We start from the raw sequence: 22,517 nt of genomic DNA on the forward strand, positions 1-22,517 counted from the left end.
GGGGTGGGCCTGGCCCCTCCGGCCGGAAAATTTTGTAGTGTATTTTTAGTTACGGCCCCCTAAAATTTGTATATAATTGTATAATTACATAGTATATTGCTTAATTTTTTCTACCGGCCCCACTCGTAAAATCGTTCAAGGTCCGCCACTGACCGCGACTCCGTGACGAAATCACATTTTTTATCTATGTGAACTAACAGAAGTTTCCATGAAAGCACCACCCGAGTTTCAGTATAAGAACAAATTTTCAGAATCAGCTAAATTTTGGATAAATTTCAATCCAACTGAACTACACTGTATTACAGAGCAATGGCAGAAATGTAATCACTGAAATGATTAACAGGTAATTCATCATTACACTTCTTAGTACAATACAAACTTCAGATCCCAGATACAAAATTGTGAATCAATGATTCACACACACTACACTTAGTATTTCATCCCATTTTTCACCTAAAAATCGAACTTTCTTTCACTTGCTTGTCATTCATCATCATCATCATCATCATTCTTGTAAGAAACTAAAGTGTCAACCTTGTGAATCTGCAACAAAAAATTCACTCTGTTTAACCCCCAGAAACAACAATTGTACATCTAAATTTAAGGAAAAATCAATCCAATTACAGAAAATCAATGCTTCTGTTTTGATTTCTTATACCTTGGTATCAAAAGAATGTAGTTTCACCATTTGAGGATTAGAAATCAATTTGGGATCACTCTCAGTCCAAGTAATAGGTGCATCTACATCCTTGTCTGTGTATGCCAATACATCAAAAACACCTGCAACATATTTCAAAGGTTAATCAGAAATATTACAAAAAAAAAAAAAGTTAGTTACACTTTCTCCCATTATCCGGTCCTAGTAAGGGCAAAACCGTAAAAATTACTTTGGAAACTATGATACGAGTAACATTTTCCGAACATCCTAACATAGTAATGCGACAACTAATCCCGAATATACAAAAATGGGAATATAATTAAAGAAAATCAGTGTAATAATTACAAGGTTCATCAAGGCAAGGCAAGTAAGTGATGCTAGAAGCAATCTGCCTCATAATTGCTTGAATTTCCCTCATTATTTCCTTGTCACTTTTTTCTCTTGATACCCTGAAATAAAATCAAACCCAAAATTGAATTAGTAATAAAATTGATGATTCCATTTTTTATTTTATATTTTGCCAAATAATTAAAGAAAAAAGTTTCAATGCTGAAATTCCTTGATTTTTTAGTTTTAATTACCCTGTTTCAACAACTTCATTATCAGTTTCAATGCTGAAATTCCATCTTTCCAGAACTTCATTTGTAGATTTGCTCATTATAACTAAAACAACCCTCTGTAATTTTCCTGCTTCAAGCCATTCTGCATTACAAAATCAAAACAAAAAAAAAAACCCAGAAAATTAATTAAATTCAACAAAAATCCCAGAAATAAATGAATTTCACAAAATCCCAGAAAATTGTACAGTACGAAGTATTTGATTTTAAGACAACCCCAGAAAATAAATTAATTTAACAAAAACCTCAGAAATTAAATTGAACCTAACAAGAACCCTAGAAAATGATTTGAATTTCACAAACCCCAGAAATTAAATTGAATTTAACAAGAACCCTAGAAAATGATTTGAATTCCACAAAAACCACAGAAATCAAATTTAATTTAACAAGAACCACCCAGAAATTAAATCGAAATAAAGTATGAGTAGGAAGGAAATATAAGGAGAAAAACACAATAAAAATAAGAAATTTACCTGAAAGTTGAGCAGTAAGATTAGCGATGAAAGTTTTAACAGCCTCATCTTGAGTAAGAAGCATTGGCAATCCATATTTCTTCACTTTCCCAAAACTTTCTTCTGGGTAAACCCCTCGATTGTACAATATACTAATAATAATCAAAACAACTCAATCAATAATTAAATTAATACGATAAAAAAATGAAACTTCTACCCAAAATGACGAATTTCTCACCTGTTTGCCGCATACCCTAAAAAATGCAAACAAAAATGGGTTGAGAAAAATGGAAGAAAGATTGGAAGTTTCATTTTTGGAAGAAAATTAGACATAGAAGGAAAAAATGGCGTTAAAAATTTACCAAAGAATTCGCTGGCGATCGCTGCCGAGCCACGGAGAGTGATGATATCTTTAGCAACAGTTTTAGAAGCCATTGAATTTTCTTTTTTGTAAGATTATAGAGTTCTTGATTTTGTGGGTGTTGATGGAAAAAATGAATGGAAGTGAAATTCAAGGGTTTTATATTGAAGTTAAGTGTAGTGCATTGAATTTAATTTGGTGGGGTTTGTAAAGTTGGGGATAAAGTTGATTGAATTGACGAATTAAAATAAAATCCACCCAGAAAAGGGAAGAGAAAAAGAGGTAACGGCTAGTTTTTCTGGGTTTTTGGATAAACGGAGCAACGGTCGGCATTATGATTTGAAAATTGTCTGATCAAATGGGTGGGAGAGGTTCACACGTGTGGTTTTGGATGTGCACGTGTACTATTACCTATATGAAGTTTTTTTTTGTTTGGATAAGTTGTTCTTTACCACTTAAAAAAATCAAAAATTTGTTTTTTTTTGACTACCTAAAAAAACTTGACATAGGTCAAGTTAAAATAACGTTGATCGTTTGACTATATTTGAAAAATTGTAGTGCGGTCTTGTTAGATTCATTTTAGAAATTGCAAAGCTTAAAACTGAAGTGAATTTATGACATTTGTCTATAATAAGGTTTTCGTCCAGATTTTTTAAAGCGAAAGAACGTTAAGATCTAGCCTCATTAATATGGAGTAAGTGCGAGTGTTCCACATTAGTAAAATAAAAGAGACGTGCTCACTTTTATAATGCTAGAACCTAAGGTCAAAGTTATCAACTCATGACCACTTTAGCCAAAGAGTTTCTCCGTTATGAAGCACGGCCACAGGCCCACAGGTAGAGAAATGGAGTATTTTTGTGATTGTATTTATTCTTCAATAAAATGTTTATGTTACTCTCCATATACATAAATCACGGCCAAGTCACCATCATCGAGTTGTGCATGCATTCAACCCTTGTTAATTTGAATATAACGTGGTGCCCAAGATTTTTAAGGCAAAGAGAACAGTAATATATAATTAATTATTATTATTGCTTCTCTTTGTATTTTATTATTAACAAACCGAGTTAATATTTAGGACAAATCAAATATTAACCAACCTGATATGTTAAAATATTTGTCGTTATTTATTACTAGAAATTAATACTCATCTTAATGTCAAATGAACGATTTTAAGTTAGAACCTCATCTATACTAATATATTAAAAGGCGTTGTGGAAAATGTATATGTATTACGTAGTACTCTTCTCATGCCACATCATCCACTCACCAAGTATTATGTAATGGATAACCAAAAATCAATACAATGAGGTTTGAACACTAGACCTCCAGTTTGGATGATAAATCTCATCACCATCTTAACCAACCACCGATTGTGGTTTATCTCTTCACATTAATTTATAAATAAATGTTTACATGAAATCTCAAACAAATAATTTTTTATGTGACTTTTTTAATTTCCATGGACTAATTTGAAAAGGAAAAAAATTAAAGTATTATGACAACCATGAAGAAACCTGATGTTATAAGTCTAATAAGAATCAACTATAAGATTTCCTTATATAGCTGTATATATATCTAATTTGGTGTTTATTAATTTGACGCACTTAGTTCCACGAGAAAACAAACTATACAAATTATAAGATGATATGATTGAAAACTTACTTGCCATGATAAATGACTTAGCGTGCCTGTGTAGTTGACGAACTTAACGGATATTTTTCATTCTATAGAATACAAGTATTTAGGTCAAATATTGAGCTCAATAAAAATCTAAAACTTTTTATTATTCAATGTAGCAACCGGGACATCGCCCGAGCCATACACTAGTTAAGACTTATAAAGTGAACTATCTATCCACCTGATGGGCGTATTTAGTCATTGTTTCGTTGAATATTAAGCCGGATGGGGAGTGAAGGTGGTTCACATCTATAGGAAAGAAACTGATATACTAATTATCCAGTTAAGTAGGATTACTTGAGTCGGTTAGATAAACTCTGGTAAACTAGTTAAATCTAAAATAACTAATTAAATATGAAATCTTCAGTTGCTAATGTAGTTACCAAAGTATTGAAGTTCACGGTTACTAAGCCGAGACATCAAGAACAATAGGTTTTATAGTCACTTGGTGTATAACTTGGTGTATAATAAATTTATTGTATTATTAGGATAATCTTTATCCAACTTTTAATACTCTCTGCGTCCTTCTTTGTTCTTTATGTATTTCATTATGGGTGTCATATTTTAATCTTTACATTTGGAATATATCCTTTTATGTTACTCCCACTATCCTAAATGTACGTTCTTTACATTTCCTTTTATATTATCACATAAATGCTTTAATGTTCTATCAAAATTTACGTCAAAAGAATTATTTTAACAAATTAAATTCATTAGGGTAATTAACCTTTCACACTTTTCCATTGGGACATTAATTTTTTTCCATTTTTTCAATGTCAGATTTTTTATGAAAGTGAAAAAACATTATAAATTGACGTAATTTGTCTTATTTAAATTAAAAAAATAGAAGAATCTCAATGCACATTAATTAGTCGTAAATCGCGTACAAAATGGCAAACGTAAAGAACATTTTGGGATGACATCACACTCAATTAACAAGAAAACTTTTTTAGCTAACCCAAGAGTAATGATCAATTTGCTAGATTTAACGAGAAAACCAAAAAAGATCACTGCCAATCAAGAAATATCCGAGAAGGTAACACAACTCTTCTATAATTGGTTGTTGCTCTACATGATGTATGTGATGATGATGAAGCTCCGCGTGAATTCGCTCAAGATGTTCTTTGCTCCTTTATGTTGTTCACGAAGGAGGAAAAACAACGAATGAGAAAACTTTTGATCATAAAAATATTCGATGGTAATCTAGGCTACAATGGACTTATGAAAAGGATAAAGTAATTTTGTTATTAGCGAGATAACGTGGCTGTTACGAATTGATATTTGTCTTAACTGTCTCCTTGCTTATCTCTCAAACTAACTCATTTTCTGTTTTTGGTTTTCGGCCGTACTTATTTAACCAAGTGCAAACAGACCTTGAACCCGACAATAATGCGATAATTCTCAATTCATTCATCACTTCATCTATAAGTTTATGGATTGGTTTATTATAAATAGGAAGGGTTCCCCAAAATAATTTGATTGCTATGAAGAGAATACTAATACATGTTATTGGATGATTTTATCGATTGAACCTCATCCCTATTTATAGGCATCATGACTTTGGCTCTAGATAATTCTACTTAATACTTCGTATGTCCACAAAGTATGCACGAGGATCTTTCCCAAATTCTTAATGTGCCTAAAAGAACCTTCTAGATTTTATTCTAGAGGTTTAGAATATTATGTTACTACTATTTGAATGTCCATTAAGAACTAAAATAAAAGAGACGTGCTCACTTTATAAAGCTAGTTAAAATTCAAGGGGCAACTCATCTTATAGTCATATAATCGGTTTAAGTTAGAACCTCATTAAGACTTATAAAGTGGACTATCTATCCGCCTGATGGACGTATTTAGTTATTGTTTTGTTGAACATCATGACGGATGGGGAGTGAAGGTGGTTCACATCTACAAAGGAAAGAAACCGAGATACTAATTATCCGGTTAAGCATGATTACTTGACTCAATTAGATAAACTCCAGTAAACTAGTTAAATCTGAAATAACTAATTAAATCTGAAATCTTCAGTTGCTAATGCATGCTAGCAAAGCAATTTTTCGACAACCCAAAGTATTCAAGTTCACGGTTACTAAGCCGAGACATTAAGAACAATGGATTTTTGCACGCACTCGGTGTATAATAAATTTATTGTATATTTAATTAATCTTTATACAGCTTCCAATACACTTTGTGTCCCTCTTTATTAGTTCGTTTTGGGTGTCTCATTTTAATTTTTACATTTGGAATATTTCTTTTATGTTACAACATAAATGCCCCTAATATTTTGTCAAAATCGGGTAACTTTTAACATTATTTGATTAACTTTATATTATGAAGTGCTCCGTAGTTTTTATATGAAAAAACTTTCTAAAAGATTACATGATTACCTTTATACATTATGAGTATTTAAAAGGGGTTCTTTTATTAAAAAGAAAAATTCTATCACTAAGAATTAAAAATACAAAACTTTTACTTATACATAGGAGTAATTTTTACGCATTTTGGAGTTACCTTATATCCATTGTACAATATTTATTATACACCGAATTTAAGAATTTATGAATTAAGAATTGATACTTCGTATATGTTTAGCAAAGTGGATATATACACAAATGCAAATTAGGAACCATTCATAAACCATTGATAAAGGATTTAATGAATAGTGAACCAATAGATTGATTTGGTCAAATGGCACTTTCCTTAGATTTCCCTCCCACGCTTAACATTAACCCTCTTCTTCTCTGCCCAAAATTAATATGCCCAGCTTTTGCACACTCTAATCCATTCATCTCACATTTTCCTTCTGGATTGGCAATTTTACATGGTGATTTTGTATTTTTTTGATTTTGTATTTGGGCATTTTGAGAAGGTTTTTGAATCAAACACTACATACTCCTGTAATTGTCATACGATTTTAAGGTAGAACCTCTCAAACTTATAAAGTGGAATCTTAATTATCCACCTAATCGGCGTATTTAGTTATTGTTTTTCATTGAATAACAATAACAAGTCGGATGGGGAGTGAAGGTGGTTCATGTCATCTGAGAGGAAAGAAACCGAGCTAAGAAAAAAACCGAGCTACAAATCATCGCGACTACAAAATCAATTACATGTTGTAACTAGACCTGGTTATCGGGCGGGGCGGGTCAGGGTCGGTGCGGGTCAAAAGAGGGTCGGGTATTGAAAGGGTCATTTTTAGCGGGTCGATAATGGGCGGGTCAAAAGCGGGTCGCGGGTCATTAGCGGGTCATTAGTGGGCGGGTCAATAAACGAGCAATGAAAAATGAAAAACAAAAGAGCCATGTGCAAGTACAAGTAAATACGAAGCTATACACGTAATTTTTTGTATCATTACTATTTTAATTTTCAAAATAATTGTAGTATAAGTTTGACCCTATAATGACCCTATCCAATAAAGGCCCTGTCCAATAATAGCCCTGTCCAATAAAAGCCCTATTAACTTGACCCTAACCCTATATCCATTGGACTACCCTGTCCAATAACCAGGTCTAGTTGTAACAGAATCATCAAATTTGGAAGATACGGTTTTTTTCCCTTCTAGAGAGCTTATCTTCCCGTATACTCCCTCCGTATTTATTTAAGAGATACACTTGGTTGGGCACGGGTATTAAGAAAAAGAATTGAATGAAATAAAAGTAATAAAACAAGTGGGGTTGGGTAGATATTTTAATAAGTAAAACAAGTGGAGGTCATGTCATTTTAGGAGATTGGGGGTTGGGGTGGGGTGTAAATAGATTATTTAATAAGATGGTGGGGTTGATAAGTTACTAAAAATGGCAAATGTATCTCTTAAATAAATACGACCGAAAAAATCAAGTATATCCCTTAAATAAATACAGAGGGAATATCTCTCTAAAGTTAATCTATTGTTATTATTTTTCTGATAAATTATTCTTATCTGAGACCTCACTGTTTTGTTATGACTTATGACCCTATTTTTATTACACAATAAAAAGCACAAGTTTTGACTAATTGAGGACTAACTCACAAAAGATAAGGAAACCCAACTCAAACTAACCGATTATAAAACATTAAGAGAAAAATACAAGTATACATTGCTCTAGTATGATTTCCTTCTTTTCAATATGCAGCATATAATATAAATTTATAAAAATATGATTTGATATCCTCAATCCCCATTATTTTTTTTAGTTACGCGGAGAAGCTCTAGTAGACATTGCTCAATATGTACGTTGTTCCTTTATCTTGCTCACGAAGGAGGAAAAACAACGAATGAGAAAACTCTGGAAGAACGAATTGATCATAAAAATATTCGATGGTATTTTGGGCTATTTGGGATTCATGGAAAGGATAAAGTAATTTTGTTATTAGCGAGATTACCTGACCGTTACAAATTGATATTTTTCTTAACTCTCTCTTTGATTCTCTTTCAAAATAACTCATTTTCTATTTTGTTTTTCGGCCGTACTCATTTAAACAATGCTTGCGTCTCTAGTTTCAATACACAAATTCATAAATATCATCTTCTGTAAAACCACTCATGAGAACAATGTTATAATCATCTCCATCTGTGGTTCGTGAGTGCAAACAGACCTTGAACCTTTGCTAATCTAGAGACATCGTACAATTTCATTTTTGCTAAAATGGGATAGGGCAAAATCGCATGAGAGTAGTTTATGGATTGTTTTATTTGCAACAACATAATAATTGCGTCTCTATAAGTTTATGGATTGTTTTATTTGCAACACCATAATAATTGCGTCTCTATAAGTTTATGGATTGTTTTTATTTGCAACAACATAATCAAATCGCAAGGAAGAGGATAACTTGGAAGTATGATTAGCATAGTTTGATTGCCAACAAGAGAGTACAAATGTGTTTTCTTAGATGATTTTCTCAATTGAACCTCATGCCCTATTTATAGTCATCATGACTTTGACCTGAAACGTACTTTCCTAGCTCTAGACAGTTCTACTTAATTACATCCACAAAGTATGCACAAGGATCTCCTATATGTATCTTTCCCAAATTCTTTATGAAGTTTCTAAAGGAACCTTCTAGGTTTTCTTCTAGAGGTTTATGGTGTCCACTATGTTCCTTCATACTTAGGGTTAGCACAACAGGTACCCTGTGAAAGTTTCAGGAACCAGAATCGGAACCTGTTGCAACATGTTCCTGAAAATGAGAACCGGAACCGGAACATGTTACAACAGGTTCCTGATAATGAGAATCGGAACCTGTTGTAACAGGTTCCGATTTAGGGTACCTCTTTTTAGGGGGATTAAACTTGAGAGGTAAGTAGTCGAAATATTAAAAATATTATAATAAAACACGCTGGAGGATTTATGATCTTTAACTTTGGTTTTTCATAACAATAAAATCAACACTTAGTTCAAATTACAACAATAATTTGGCGCAATTTCAATTTAAAATGAAAAAAAACGAGTTTATCCATAATTTGAAAGAGATTTACTTTATTGCAAGAATTGCCGCTAAACAAATAGCACACAAAAACACTAATAAGAAAAAGGAACATCATTCTTAACGCTTTATTCAAAATTATGCTATTATATACGAAGGAATTAATTAAGCCTCTGCGTCTAAGAAACATGCAACTATAAAAATACAAGAAGTATATGTTATGGAAATTGCAAAACCTTTTTGAAGAAAAAATAACAATACTATTTTTATTTTTTTGTAAAAGCAAATTCATGAACCATTATAGGGGAAAAAAAAGGGATGACGGAAAAACGACTTGTAAAAGGAAAAGGAGAAAAAGTAAACATGAATAATTTAGATGATCAACGAAGGACATGTATATTTAAGAGGATTCGAACCCAGATTCCTTGTGTAGCATAGTATTTAAGCAACCATTATGCTACAAGTATATTTCATTGTCATTAATGTAAGTTAATCCAACATAACTTAAATATTTCAAGTGCAACTAATTATCAATATCAATTTTACAGTTTCTTTCAAAAAAAATAATAGGGGCCCCTTTGGACCACTCGAGACCTATATAGGTTCGCCCCTATATTGAAATGAGCATTTTATAGGATGAGGAGGAAAATAGTTACTCCATAAAAGGAAACATATCGTTATATCATTATATCATTATTTTTTTAAGTTTTTAATATTGTGATATTCGGAGAAAATACTTTCAACTACATAATAATTTATCTTTAAAATAGTACATAATTTTCCATAGAAATAAACGCTTTATTATCATTTTTATTTGTTTGATTCTTCGAATGTGGAAAACACAAAATAAAAGAAGAATAAAACTCAGACTGGTATATATAAAGGAAGAGAAGGGAAACATGACACTAATTTGTTTACCTAGTACTAGGGAGTAACAAATTTAATTCTTTTCTACTTCTTGAAATTAGAATATTTGTTATTAAGAACCCTAGTAGAATAATAGCCTTTCAAAAATCAAAAGAGTGCTAAAATTAAAACTTGCCGGGTCAAGTAATTTGTGAATGCCAAACACGTCCTAAGACCCGTAAAAAAAAGCACGTGATGAGCACACGTGAACAGTAGGTAAGCTTTGAGCATGCACACGCCTACATTTACCCAACACGTGCTCTCTAGGAAGCTGCTTCACCACTCATCAATATTGACTCTTAAGGTTGTTTTCATCCTTTTACTAAGAAGAAAAGTAAAAGTTGCAAAATAAAGAGAAAATGAGTGAGAGAATGGTTAGTGATGATTGGTTGAAAAATCTTTGGTTTGGTTAGAGGACATAACTCAACTAAGATTCAGTTGGTTCAATTGAATGTGACTGAAAAATTTAACCAAACTTAATTAAATTTAACTGCATTTATGTATGCTGAAAAGATTTGTTTGTGTGTGTAAATTGTCTGAAAAATTTACTTTTGCTAAATTAGACTTATCTAAACCAATCCAACGTGTCGCAGTTTAATTGGCACATTTAGGCGCCACGTAGGCTATACGTCATCAGAATATTTTTACTACCAATTCAATATTTTTACTATGAAAATATGTAAATGAGATTATCGATATAAAGAAGGAAACAAATCAGAATATTAAGATTTTTCTACCTTTTTTGTAACATGTATAATAGATTATATAAGTTAAATATTTTAGTTTCCAATTTAAATCATGACACATAAGCATGCCATGTCATCATTGTGACACGCCTTAAAGGTCGCATGTTGCGACCTTTATCATTTTCGATTTAATTTTTTTTATAAGTTGTAAGTAAAGTATTATTGATCCATCTTTTGATCTATCTCCTATACTAGAAAAGTGATGTACTCTTTAAACTACGTTACCATTAAAAGAAAACGAAAGAAGTAGTTCTACGAGGTAAATGTTAATGTAGAGGTGACAAGTGGTGATCAAATAAGGAGATATTGTAACAAAGAAGGCTTCTATAATTGAGTTGATAAGACTATTGACGATGCATGAACATGAACTTTAGGTTGGATCAAGTTAAGTATGATTTGATTCATATGTCGTCAGAAACTAGAAACAAATAAAATGGTGGACCTCAAATTGAAGACAAGGTACCCTCATATATTATTCTCTTTCAACCAACCAACATTCCACTACTTTGCAATTTGGTACGGAGTACCTAAGCTTAGATACTTACTTTATCCACACAAAACGGATCACACCAAATATAAATTCCGCCCGTCACCTGTCAAGCCGTTTGACAGCTACTTAATTGTCAGATCATGCTTAAATACTTCGTAGATGTTATCTAAGTAAGAGTAGGGTGACATATCATACAATGTGACAATTAATTTTAACTGTCAGACGGTCTTTTATAATAATTTATAATATTAGTTTCCTCTGATTTTAATGGTTTTATGTAGTTTTCGAATTACAAATTCTTACAAAATATTGTTTAGCGGTTAATATACTATTGACCACGTTACCCACCACTTATCCAACTGACATGTATGTTTATGAGCATGATCTGACAGTTAACAAATGGTCTGACAATCTGATACGAAGTATAAGGATTAGCTGCTTTCACATTTATAACGCATAACTTTAATAATTGAGACAAATTTAATTATATGCATGTAGTAACATTTATATACGGAGTGTTATGGGAAAATTTAAATGATCAAAGTTTGAGTATATTCACAATGAAGGCATAGAAACTAATAATCGAGTCAATGATCAATTTTTTTTAAAAATAAAATAAAATCAATGACTTAAATAATAAAAATACTACTCCACTTCGTATTATTAATGTGACTAAACTAGCTAGATAACCATGCTTTTTATCTAAAACAAAACTAGCTAATACACTACGAGTATATGTTTGTCTTTTACACTTTAGTTGTTTTTAAATGAAGCTTTACGTATGACACAAATCAATTGAAAGAGACTACTAGACTAGTTCAACAACTCTCCATTAATTAACAAACAAAATATATTAATTAATACGATTAAATACTATAAGTATTAGTTTATAAAGGTGTAGATCTAATAATATAATTAAGTATTGTATATGAACATTAAACATTCTTTAAGTATTGTATATGGCCAACTCCCATTACAAAAATGCTTAAAAAAACCACTAATAAAAGTTAATTCAGGCGTATTTGACTCATGATTTATCATGTCGTCCAACACTTAATTAACTGCTTTATAATGCTCAGTAGCGTGAGAATGGGATAAGAGATAAATGACTTGATATATAGTTTGAAAATTATTAACTATCAGCCGATGTTTTACAAGAATTTGTAAAAAGTTAGTTTGGTGTAACTGATGATATATGTAATTTTGTTGATACTTTTTGGGTTATCAATAAAAAAATAAGATTATTGTATTATTTCAAAAAATGTTTGGTTGATCCTAAGGGTTGGCAACCCCTAAAATACATTTAACATAAAATAATATTATAAACATAATTAATTGGAGAGAGAAAGTGTTGTATGTAAAGTTTCAATGCATTTGTAACCAATCAAATTTCAATATTGAAAGGGTTACCAACCCTTAGAGTCACTCTATCATTGTCCGTATCTACATCCGTTTCATTCTAAATCTTCAATTACTCTACTTTCTCGGAATTTGATGATCATTTTGGTTTCGAAAAGTCATAAATAACTAAAAAGTCTCGATCGATATTCACCTTTTATTTCCAGTTTTCAGTTTTTTTTTCCAGAAAACAAAAAAAAATATATACGAATTATATGAAATCACAAAAAGTAGTTTTCAAAATTAGCATGACTAGCTATTATATAACCTATGACTTTGTATATCGTAAAATCAAAAATTGAAAACTGATAATGATATCGAACATGGCCTAAAATAAGAAGTTATGTAAATGAAATTAAAACTCAAAATCGTACTCCCTCCATTTCTTTTTGATATTTCTGTTTCTATAAATGTCGTTTCTATTTGATCTTCCTGTTTCTATTTTGGGACATGACTTTTTACCATAAATTTCCCCACCATCTCTTATTTAATTCATTCACATTTCCTTATTCACCTACCCAACCCCACTTTTATGATTTTTTATTACTTTCATAAAAATATCTTCTCTCTCCTTCATTTCTTTATTACTTTCTTCATTTATATATTATTTTCTCTTACACCCAATCATTACTCTTACACTCAATCATTAAAAGATTCCAATTTCTTAATTTCTACCCAAAACTCCAAACATGAAGATAAAAAAGAAACGGAGGGAGTACATGATATTATGTTATTAACCCCATGACATCGTCGACATAAATAGCCGACGTCTAAAAATCTACAAAGTATCTATATCCACTCCATAGACCATAGACCATAGTCCAAAGGTTTAAACAATGTCACCAAAATGAAGACATGTACGACGGTCACACGTAAATACGTAAGAACACCACACATGGTTAGTCACGGAGAGAAAGAACCAGAAAGACAAAAAATAGTACTCCATTCTTACAATATGTTTCAGAATTATGGTCCATCCCCTTTTTGTTTCCATCTTACCCAAATTAACATCCTTTTATAAAAATAAATTTTATTCGAATTAATCCCGTCTCATAATGTTTTTTTCATTTTCTTTTTTACGGTTTTGAAATGATCTTCTCATTTCAATTCTTTTCTAAAATATCCTTATAAATCATTTTAAATGATACACTTATCCTAAGCTCGTGTTCATGTTTTTATTAGTTTAAAGAATGAGTTGAATATTAAAAAAAAAAATGTTGTTTATCGTTTCCAGCATTAAATTGTGTATTTTCCAATAAAATAACAAATACAAATGTTAAATGTACAATAATATGTAATGAATAATTGAAATCATGCAATGTTCCAATTCCTTAATTATAGGACAAAAGATCGGATTTCTGAATACATAAATTTATATTCTTGTCACGTATACATGCATGGTAATTATCTACCCCGTAATACATCCCGAACAATCATATGTATGGAACAACGACTTGTACCTTACAAAGTATAACCGGCTAGACCATGAACATCTTTCCACATATACTAGAAAAAGAAAAGGTTAAAAAAGACAAAATATTTTTGTAGGATGAAATTTTATTTATAGAATTAGGTGTTGAATGAATCAGAAAAAGGCACAATGCCAAAACACAAGCCACCCTGTGTAAAGCACAGAAACACTTTGTGAGTTTGTTCACTACTGTGCATAAGCCACGTGCTACTGAAAAATTCTCCTCCCATAACCTTTGAAACCGACCCAAATTCCCAAGTTCATTTCTGAATTAGTCAGGTAATCATAACATAATTACTATAATTTTCAATTCCTATATAATAACATGAATTTTAGCATTGTAATCTGAACTGGGTTTTTTTTGTTAGTTCCAAATATAGACCCTGATTTCAAATTTTTGCAATGGCTTTTTTGCAGGTTTCTAAATATGAGTCCTTTTGACTTTCATGAGGTTTTAGAGTTTTTATCAATGGAGGTTGTTCTTGAGGTAGCTAATGTAGTGTTCTGTACATTGTTTTTGTTATGGGTTTTTGTCGATGTTTCCCAAAGGTTTATCAGGAGGGAAGATAATGTTGTAGGAAAACCAGCAAAATTGTTAAGAAATTATGGTAGGAATTCGAGTTTGTACACTAGTGTAATAATGTCCACAACCTATTTGTGTTATTGTCTATATGAGTCATTTTGGTGCCATAAAACTGTCTCATATAGTTCAATTTCAACTGCTTTTACATGGGTTTTGTCAACCTTAATCCTTGTTTATTCCAGAGAAAGAATCCTTAAAGAACACAAGAAATGGCCTTTGGTTCTTATTATATGGTGGGTGTACTCTATGTTGTTCTATATGGTTTTGGTAACATATTACATTATAACTCATTTAACATCCATAGATTTGAACATCCCAAAAGCCGAATTTGTTGATTTCTTGGGTTTTCCATTATCACTTTTCTTATGCTTCAATGGGGTTTATGGTTGTAGTTATGAACATGAACTCGAGCAACCATTACTTCCTCCTGAACAAGAGAGTAGTACTAAAGAGTTATCTGATTTCAGAAACAGTGGTTTCTGGAGTAAAATAGCGTTTTCATGGCTTAATCCACTTTTTAGACTTGGTAGGATTCAGCAGCTTGTATTAGCTGATATACCATCAGTACCTCAGTCAGAAACTGCAGAAAATGCCTCATCTGTATTGGAAGAATCGCTTCGAAAGCAGAAGATCAATGGATACTCCTTGCCAAATGCTATATGCAACAGCATGTGGAAATCATTACTCACCAATGCCTTCTTTGCTGGTAATTTATGCTTCTCTGCTACTACCTTCCGTTTATGAAAGTTCTTTACGCTTTGAAAAATGTGTCTAAAGTATGAAAAATTTGACCATAAATTCTCACCATTATATACATCAAAACATTACATGTAACGTCTTATTAGATTGGTCTTGGTATGTATTTTCAAAATATCAACTTTTTATATTAGTGGTTAAATATTGCATTGGAGTCCGTGCAAATAGTAACCGTAAAGAATTTTAAGAAACGGAGTTAGTATGTTGTTATTGCTCTATTTTCGCGCTGTTCTGTTTTTTAGACTGTCCTTAAACTGTTATGCAGGGGCTAATACCATTGCTTCATATATGGGTCCTCTGCTAATCACCCACTTTGTTGATTATCTTTCAACAAAGTCTGATAACACTAACTACCATGAAGGCTTGACTCTTCCTGTAATTTTCTTCATTGGCAAATGCATTGAGTCAATATCACAAAGGCAATGGTACTTTGGTGCTTCTTGTATTGGTATTCGTGTCAGAGCAGCTACCATTGCATTGGTATACAAAAGGTCTCTCAACATCAAAATTTTTGCTGTTGGGCAAGGAAATGGGAAGATCATCAACTTGATTAATGTCGATGCTGAAAGAATCGGTGACTTCTTCTTATACATTCATCGAATTTGGCTACTTCCATTGCAGGTTTCCCTTGCACTTGTTATCCTTTATATAAATCTTGGTGCTGCACCTGCAATTGCTGCTCTTTCTTCCACCATCTTCGTTATGATTTGCAACACTCCATTGGCTAGTAAGCAAGAGATGCTTCATTCGAAGATTATGGAAGCTAAAGACTCGAGAATCAAAGCTACAATGGAGACTCTAAAGAGCATGAGAGTCCTTAAACTTCATTCTTGGGAATCTTCTTTTATGGAAAAGATCTTGAAACTGAGAGAAACTGAGAAAGTTTGGTTGAGTAAGTATCTGTACACTTCTTCTGCTGTTGCCTTTTTGTTTTGGGCATCACCAACATTGGTTTCAGTGGTTACTTTCAGTGTCTGCATTTTGGTAAAGACACCATTAACTTCAGGAACTGTTCTATCTGCTTTAGCAACATTCAGGATTTTACAAGAGCCTATTTATAACCTGCCTGAGCTGATATCAATGATAGCACAGACGAGAGTCTCAGTTGCTCGACTTGAGAGCTTCTTAAGAGATGAAGATCATCAAATGAAGTTGTTAGCATACCGTAAATTTAGAGCATCTAGTCTTGCACTTGATATTGAGAGTGGTGAATATGCTTGGGATATTAACAATCACTATGCAAGGAAACCTACAATCAAGATTAGTGAACGGTTGAAAATAGATAAGGGTTGTAAGATTGCTGTTTGTGGGTCAGTTGGTTCAGGTAAATCGAGTTTACTTTGTAGCATACTTGGAGAAATTCCAAGAATTTTGGGTAGGGAGATTAAGGTGTATGGAACAAAAGCATATGTTCCACAGAATTCTTGGATACAAACTGGTACAGTAAGGGATAATGTATTGTTTGGGAAGGAGATGAACAAAGGATTTTATGAAGAGGTTCTGGAAGCATGTGCTTTGAATAAAGATCTTCAGATGTGGACTGATGCTGATATGTGTGTTGTAGGAGAAAGAGGTATTAATTTAAGTGGAGGTCAGAAACAGAGAATTCAGCTTGCTAGGGCGATTTACAGTGATGCTGATGTCTATTTCCTTGATGATCCATTCAGTGCTGTTGATGCTCTCACTGGTGCACACCTCTTCAAGGCAAGTAATATAATACAACTTTCTTTTCTATTCAACTTATTTGACCTGAACTTATCTGAACTTATTGGAACCTTGCAATCAAAAGACTGATTTATTAATGTAACTCTCGAGTTATTTAGGTTCCGTTTGATTGGGTGTAAAACATTTTCACTGTAAAATGATTTTCATGGAAAACACAATTCCAAAATTAGTTTGCCATTGTTTGGTTTCATGTAAGAAAAATGATGAAACAAAGGGAAAATGAAAGGGAAAGTAAGCACGTAGTGAGAGGAGTGTACAAGAGAGATAAGGAAAAGGAAGGAAAATGGGTTTCCATCATTGCGAGATCAATTTTACTCCTAGGGAAAAAAAATTACACTCCTTTGCAAACCAAACAATGTAAAGTTGAAAATAGAGGAAAATTGTTTTACACTCCTTTGCAAATCAGACAATGTAAAGTTGAAAATAGAGGTGGTTTTACACTCCTTTGCAAACCAAACAATGTAAAGTTGAAAATAGAGGTGGTTTTACACTCCTTTGCAAACCAAATAATATAGTTGAAAATAGAGGAAAAATGTTTTCCCAGAAAATGTTTTACGCCCTATCAAACATAGTCTAATTAGTACCAAATCTGTTTACATATTTACTGATTTTGTTTTTTCGGCTATTTCTACTGTCATATGCAGAAGGCTCTTATGCAAATGTTGTCTGAGAAAACTGTAGTATACATTACTCATCAGCTGGAATTCTTGGGTGCAGCAGATGTTGTTCTGGTAACTGTTATTGCCATATCAGTCAATTCTTTGATGAATCAACTTTTTTTAATTTTTTTTTTTATTGAAAACTCAGGTGTGCTTTACTACATAATTTCCACAGGTGATGAAAGATGGAAGAATTATTCAGTCAGGAAGATATGAAGATTTGATTAGAGATTCAGAAGGTGAACTCGTCAGACAAATGGATGCACACCAAAAATCACTAGAACAAGTTGACACAAATGACAGTGAATGTAACCAAAACTCAACTGCAAAATCATCATCTTCATCAGTTTCTCAAGACCTTATAGAAGAAAATTCTTCATGCTCAATTCAATATGACAAGTTAGCAAAAACTAATGATGAAGAAGCTATAAGAGGGAGAGTGAATTGGAATGTTTACTCAACTTTCATTACTGCTGCATACAGAGGAGCCTTAGTTCCTGTTATCCTGCTATGTCAGATTCTTTTTCAGGGACTGCAAATAGGCAGCAGTTACTGGCTTGCTTGGGCAACAGAGGAAGAAGATCGAGTTAGCCATAAACGTCTGATGACAGTTTTTGTTCTTCTTTCTGGTGGAAGTTGTGTGTTTATTTTAGGGAGGACTATATTTCTTTCAACTATAGCCATTGAGACTGCTCAGCAGATGTTCCTCAGTATGATCAAATCTGTTTTCCGTGCTCCTATATCCTTTTTCGACTTCACACCAACCAGTCGAATACTCAGCAGGGTAATGGACCAATTCAAACTAGTTAGGAAGCGTTATATTCACCTGATTTTCACTTATTTTTCCTGAACTTATCTTATCTGAACTTACTTTTCCTGAAATAAGTGCAAGTAAGGTTAACAGAACAAAGCCTTAATAGTATTAGAAGTTCTTATGTATTTTTTTGACTGTCCTTAATTATTTTGGTATCTTCTCCCTTGCAGTCTTCTACAGATCAAAGTACAGTGGACATGGACATCCCTTACAGATTAGCTGGACTAGTATTTGCTCTAATTCAGCTCCTCAGCATAATTTTCCTCATGTCTCGTGTTGCATGGCAAATTATTCTTATATTTGTTGCTGTCATTGCCATTTCCTGTTGGTATCAGGTGAGCAAACAATGTGAATTTGCATTTCAAAGGTTTATACTTTATAACATTATATGGAAGCTGATGATATCTCCAATCTGTTGCAGGCATATTATATAACAACTGCAAGGGAGCTTGCCAGGATGGTTGGGATTCGAAAAGCTCCAATTCTCCACCATTTCTCAGAAAGTATGGTGGGTTCTCCAACTATCAGGTGCTTCAATCAAGAGGGCCGTTTTTATGAGAAAATTCTGAGTTTGGTGAATGATTATTCAAGAGTTACCTTCCATAATATTGCTGCAATGGAATGGCTTTCTGTGAGGATAAACTTTTTGTTCAATGTTGTCTTCTTCGTCGTACTAGTCATCTTAGTGATGTTGCCAAGGTCAGCCATTGATCCAAGTAAGACTCCATTCTATTCGACTTATTTTGACTAACCTTATATTATATGAACTTATATGAACTTATTTTATCTTAAAAAAATTTATTTTATCTGAAATAAACTTATTTGTGTGTAAAAATGTCAGAAAAAAACTATTTTATCGTGAACTTATCTGAAATAAAACAAATAAGTCGAACAGTTAAGTTTCTTCAAACCCACAAAAGTGTGGAATTGTTTGTATGTTTCTAATGCTCCATTGATGAAGTACATCATTTTAGTTATTTTTAAAGGTGGAAACTTATTTTTTCAGAACTTATCTGAATTTATCTGAACTTATCTGAACTTATTTTATCTGAAATAAGTCAAAATAAATCGAACAGTTAAATTTCTTCAAACCCACAAAAGGGTGGAATTGTTTGTATGTTTCTAATGCTCCAATTCTAGCTAATTAATTTTGTCTGTATTTTCTGATTCTAGGCATGTCGGGCCTAGCAGTCACATACGGGCTAAACATGAATGTGTTACAAGCTTGGATAATATGGAACTTGTGTAATGTGGAGAACAAAATGATATCAGTCGAAAGGATTCTTGAGTTTGCAAGGCTACCAAGTGAAGCACCATCTGTTATAGAACACTGCAGGCCTGAATCAGATTGGCCTACTGAAGGTTTTATTCAGTTCGAGAATCTGCATGTTCGGTATTCCCCTGATTTACCCATGGTGCTAAAAGGGATCACCAGCACTATACCTGCTAAGATGAAAGTTGGAGTTGTTGGAAGAACTGGAAGTGGGAAATCAACTCTGATACAAGCACTTTTTCGGGTGGTTGAGCCTTCACAGGGTCGTATTCTCATTGATGGAGTTGATGTTTGTATGTTGGGATTGAAAGATTTGAGATCTAGGCTAAGTATTATACCTCAAGATCCTACTCTTTTTCAAGGAAATGTGAGGTTTAATCTTGATCCACTCGAAGAACATTCTGATCAAGAGATTTGGGAGGTACATAACTGTCTGACATAACACTCATTTGAGTCACTGGCTAGCTAGTTCTTTTCGTCTTAAGAAAATAAGTTTGCTTAAGTTCAGATAAGAGTTACCCAAGTTCAGTTCACAACTGTAATAAGCTCAGATAAATTTAGAATGTCAGACACCATCTGATAAAAATACGCGTTTTTCAGGTGAAAAGATTGACGCCTTAACCTGTATGTTTCCAACTTGTGCAGGTACTCAACAAGTGCCATGGCCTTGCTAGCGTTATAAGGCAGGACGCGAGGCTTCTTGATGCCCCTGGTAATATAACTTTGCTGATGATCTATCCTGTTCCCGGCCTGAAAAATAGCGGGTTGGGCAAAATTTAGGCCCGTTCCCGGCCCGAAAATTTCAAACTTCTGGGTGGGTTTTGGGCAACTCAAAATTGCAACTTTAGTAATTTGGCCCGGTCCGATTTTTATTTTTTTGTGTGGGTTTTGGACCATTCAAAATTGCAATTTTAGTTATAAATATGGACGGGCCCGAAATGACCCAAAAACCCCGCTTGTTTCGGACCAAAATACTGGGGTTTGGACAAAAAAACTGACCCGCAGTTTGGCCCGACCCGGCATAATGGGCAGAATTCCCGAGGCATGGCCCGCGATTTGATCAAGTCTAACTGGAAAAGATAAGAAATGAACTGAGGGGGTATTTAATTTATATTGTGAACTGTGAAGTATCCAGGAACATTTCACTTCTTTCTCATGAAATTGTTTGTTTGATTGTGTCAGTTGCTGAAGATGGAGAAAACTGGAGTTTAGGGCAAAGGCAGTTAGTTTGTCTAGGAAGGGTGCTTCTCCAAAGGAGAAGAATCCTAGTATTAGATGAAGCTACTGCATCTGTTGATACAGCAACTGATAATATAATTCAGAAAACTGTCAGAGAAGAAACAAGCGGATGTACTGTAATCACGGTTGCACACAGGATACCTACTGTTATTGACAATGATCTTGTGTTAGTTCTCGATCAAGGTGAGATAATTCATTTACTTAATCCTTTAACAAATATTTGATAATTCATTACTTAATCATTCATTGACAATTGAAAAGTTGCAATTTCTTCAAACTGATAAAATGCAGGCAAGATCGCAGAGTATGACTCTCCTTCTGAACTGTTAAAAGACGGTTCAACTGCATTCTCAAAGTTGGTGAAGGAATTTCTCCGTAGATCATCCAAGCATTTCGATGAAATATAGAAAACATTGTACGGAAATTTTTGTAGAGAATCATGACAAAGACGACTATAACAACCCACTAAACCAGAATGTGATCCCTCAGCAAGTTACAGTTGTTGGAGAAGAGCAAGCAAAGTAGGCAAGTAGCTTAGGTTCTAATGTGTTTGTGACATGTATGATGTATGTATGTAGTTCTTAACCCTGAACATTTTTTTTTTAGAAAAGTAGAGATGATATTTATTGATTTATGACCCATTTTTTAGTCCTTTGAGTAGAACATGCTACATATGTAACAGGTTTACAATGTATGTTATGATCAAATGTAAATACGAGAGTTCAAACCAAAAATAAAACGCACTACAATAAACCAATTCTATAAGTTACAACGTCCTCTATTTTGGATACATAGTTGTCGAAAATGGTTTTATCAATCCACAAGAACCTCCATTCTAGGTAGTGAATTCAAGTTTTCTGTCATCTCAATCCCATAATTTAAGCTGCTTGAACACTGCTTATGGACTGAAAAAAAAGGGACAACATTCTTATCTAATCCCCTATACCGCAATTTAGAAGGTGGACCATGGTGCACATAGAGCATGACGCACCTTAAGAACACTAGTATATAATTGAAAGAGCATCTGGTTACGAGAAAAAGAACATGAGTGTTTTTTCCCTGGACTATGGACCATGGTGCACAGTGAGCATGGTGCACCAAAAGAACACATGTGCATAAACAAAAGAACATGCAATATAATGTTTCATTTTTTTGTTATAAAAAATAACATATTATTTAACTATTTATTAAAAATATAAAAAATATATATCCAAGTTCTTTTCACGTAACCATATGTTCTTTTAATTATATACTAGTGTTCTTAAGGTGCACCATGCTCTGTGTGC

The 22,517-nt window shown here is 33.0% G+C and overlaps 2 protein-coding genes across 2 annotated transcripts; one reads left to right on the plus strand and one right to left on the minus strand.

The window, feature by feature from the left end:
• Nucleotides 1-244: 244 nt before the first annotated feature.
• Nucleotides 245-2,380, minus strand: LOC110792981 (mitotic spindle checkpoint protein MAD2). The gene is made up of 7 exons (XM_021997808.2): nt 2,090-2,380; nt 1,966-1,981; nt 1,749-1,879; nt 1,240-1,360; nt 1,004-1,107; nt 659-780; nt 245-543 (listed from the first exon to the last, which is right to left on the minus strand). Exons 1-7 carry the CDS (start codon nt 2,160-2,162, stop codon nt 484-486), a joined length of 627 nt encoding a protein of 208 aa, XP_021853500.1. The 5' UTR covers nt 2,163-2,380; the 3' UTR covers nt 245-483.
• Nucleotides 2,381-14,288: 11,908 nt separating this feature from the next.
• Nucleotides 14,289-21,894, plus strand: LOC110793886 (putative ABC transporter C family member 15). Its single transcript, XM_021998823.2, has 11 exons — nt 14,289-14,461; nt 14,600-15,471; nt 15,787-17,225; nt 17,891-17,977; nt 18,081-18,689; nt 18,890-19,054; nt 19,141-19,435; nt 19,893-20,413; nt 20,638-20,704; nt 21,175-21,414; nt 21,523-21,894. Exons 2-11 carry the CDS (start codon nt 14,610-14,612, stop codon nt 21,636-21,638), a joined length of 4,401 nt encoding a protein of 1,466 aa, XP_021854515.1. The 5' UTR covers nt 14,289-14,461; nt 14,600-14,609; the 3' UTR covers nt 21,639-21,894.
• Nucleotides 21,895-22,517: the final 623 nt, after the last annotated feature.

This window comes from Spinacia oleracea, chromosome 1 (genome assembly GCF_020520425.1).
Source record: "Spinacia oleracea cultivar Varoflay chromosome 1, BTI_SOV_V1, whole genome shotgun sequence".
In the NCBI taxonomy this organism is placed as follows: Eukaryota; Viridiplantae; Streptophyta; class Magnoliopsida; order Caryophyllales; family Amaranthaceae; genus Spinacia; species Spinacia oleracea.

Excerpts from the sequence above, each read along its gene's own strand:
- LOC110792981 (XM_021997808.2), bottom strand. The coding sequence starts at position 2,162 with ATGGCTTCTAAAACTGTTGCTAAAGATATCATCACTCTCCGTGGCTCG. Across the intron at positions 1,361-1,748 it reads TCTTACTGCTCAACTTTCAG|AATGGCTTGAAGCAGGAAAA; the intron begins GTAAATTTCTTA and ends TTTGTAATGCAG. Across the intron at positions 1,108-1,239 it reads AATGAAGTTGTTGAAACAGG|GGTATCAAGAGAAAAAAGTG; the intron begins GTAATTAAAACT and ends ATTTTATTTCAG.
- LOC110793886 (XM_021998823.2), top strand. The coding sequence starts at position 14,610 with ATGAGTCCTTTTGACTTTCATGAGGTTTTAGAGTTTTTATCAATGGAG. Across the intron at positions 17,978-18,080 it reads GTGCAGCAGATGTTGTTCTG|GTGATGAAAGATGGAAGAAT; the intron begins GTAACTGTTATT and ends TAATTTCCACAG. Across the intron at positions 21,415-21,522 it reads TGTGTTAGTTCTCGATCAAG|GCAAGATCGCAGAGTATGAC; the intron begins GTGAGATAATTC and ends GATAAAATGCAG.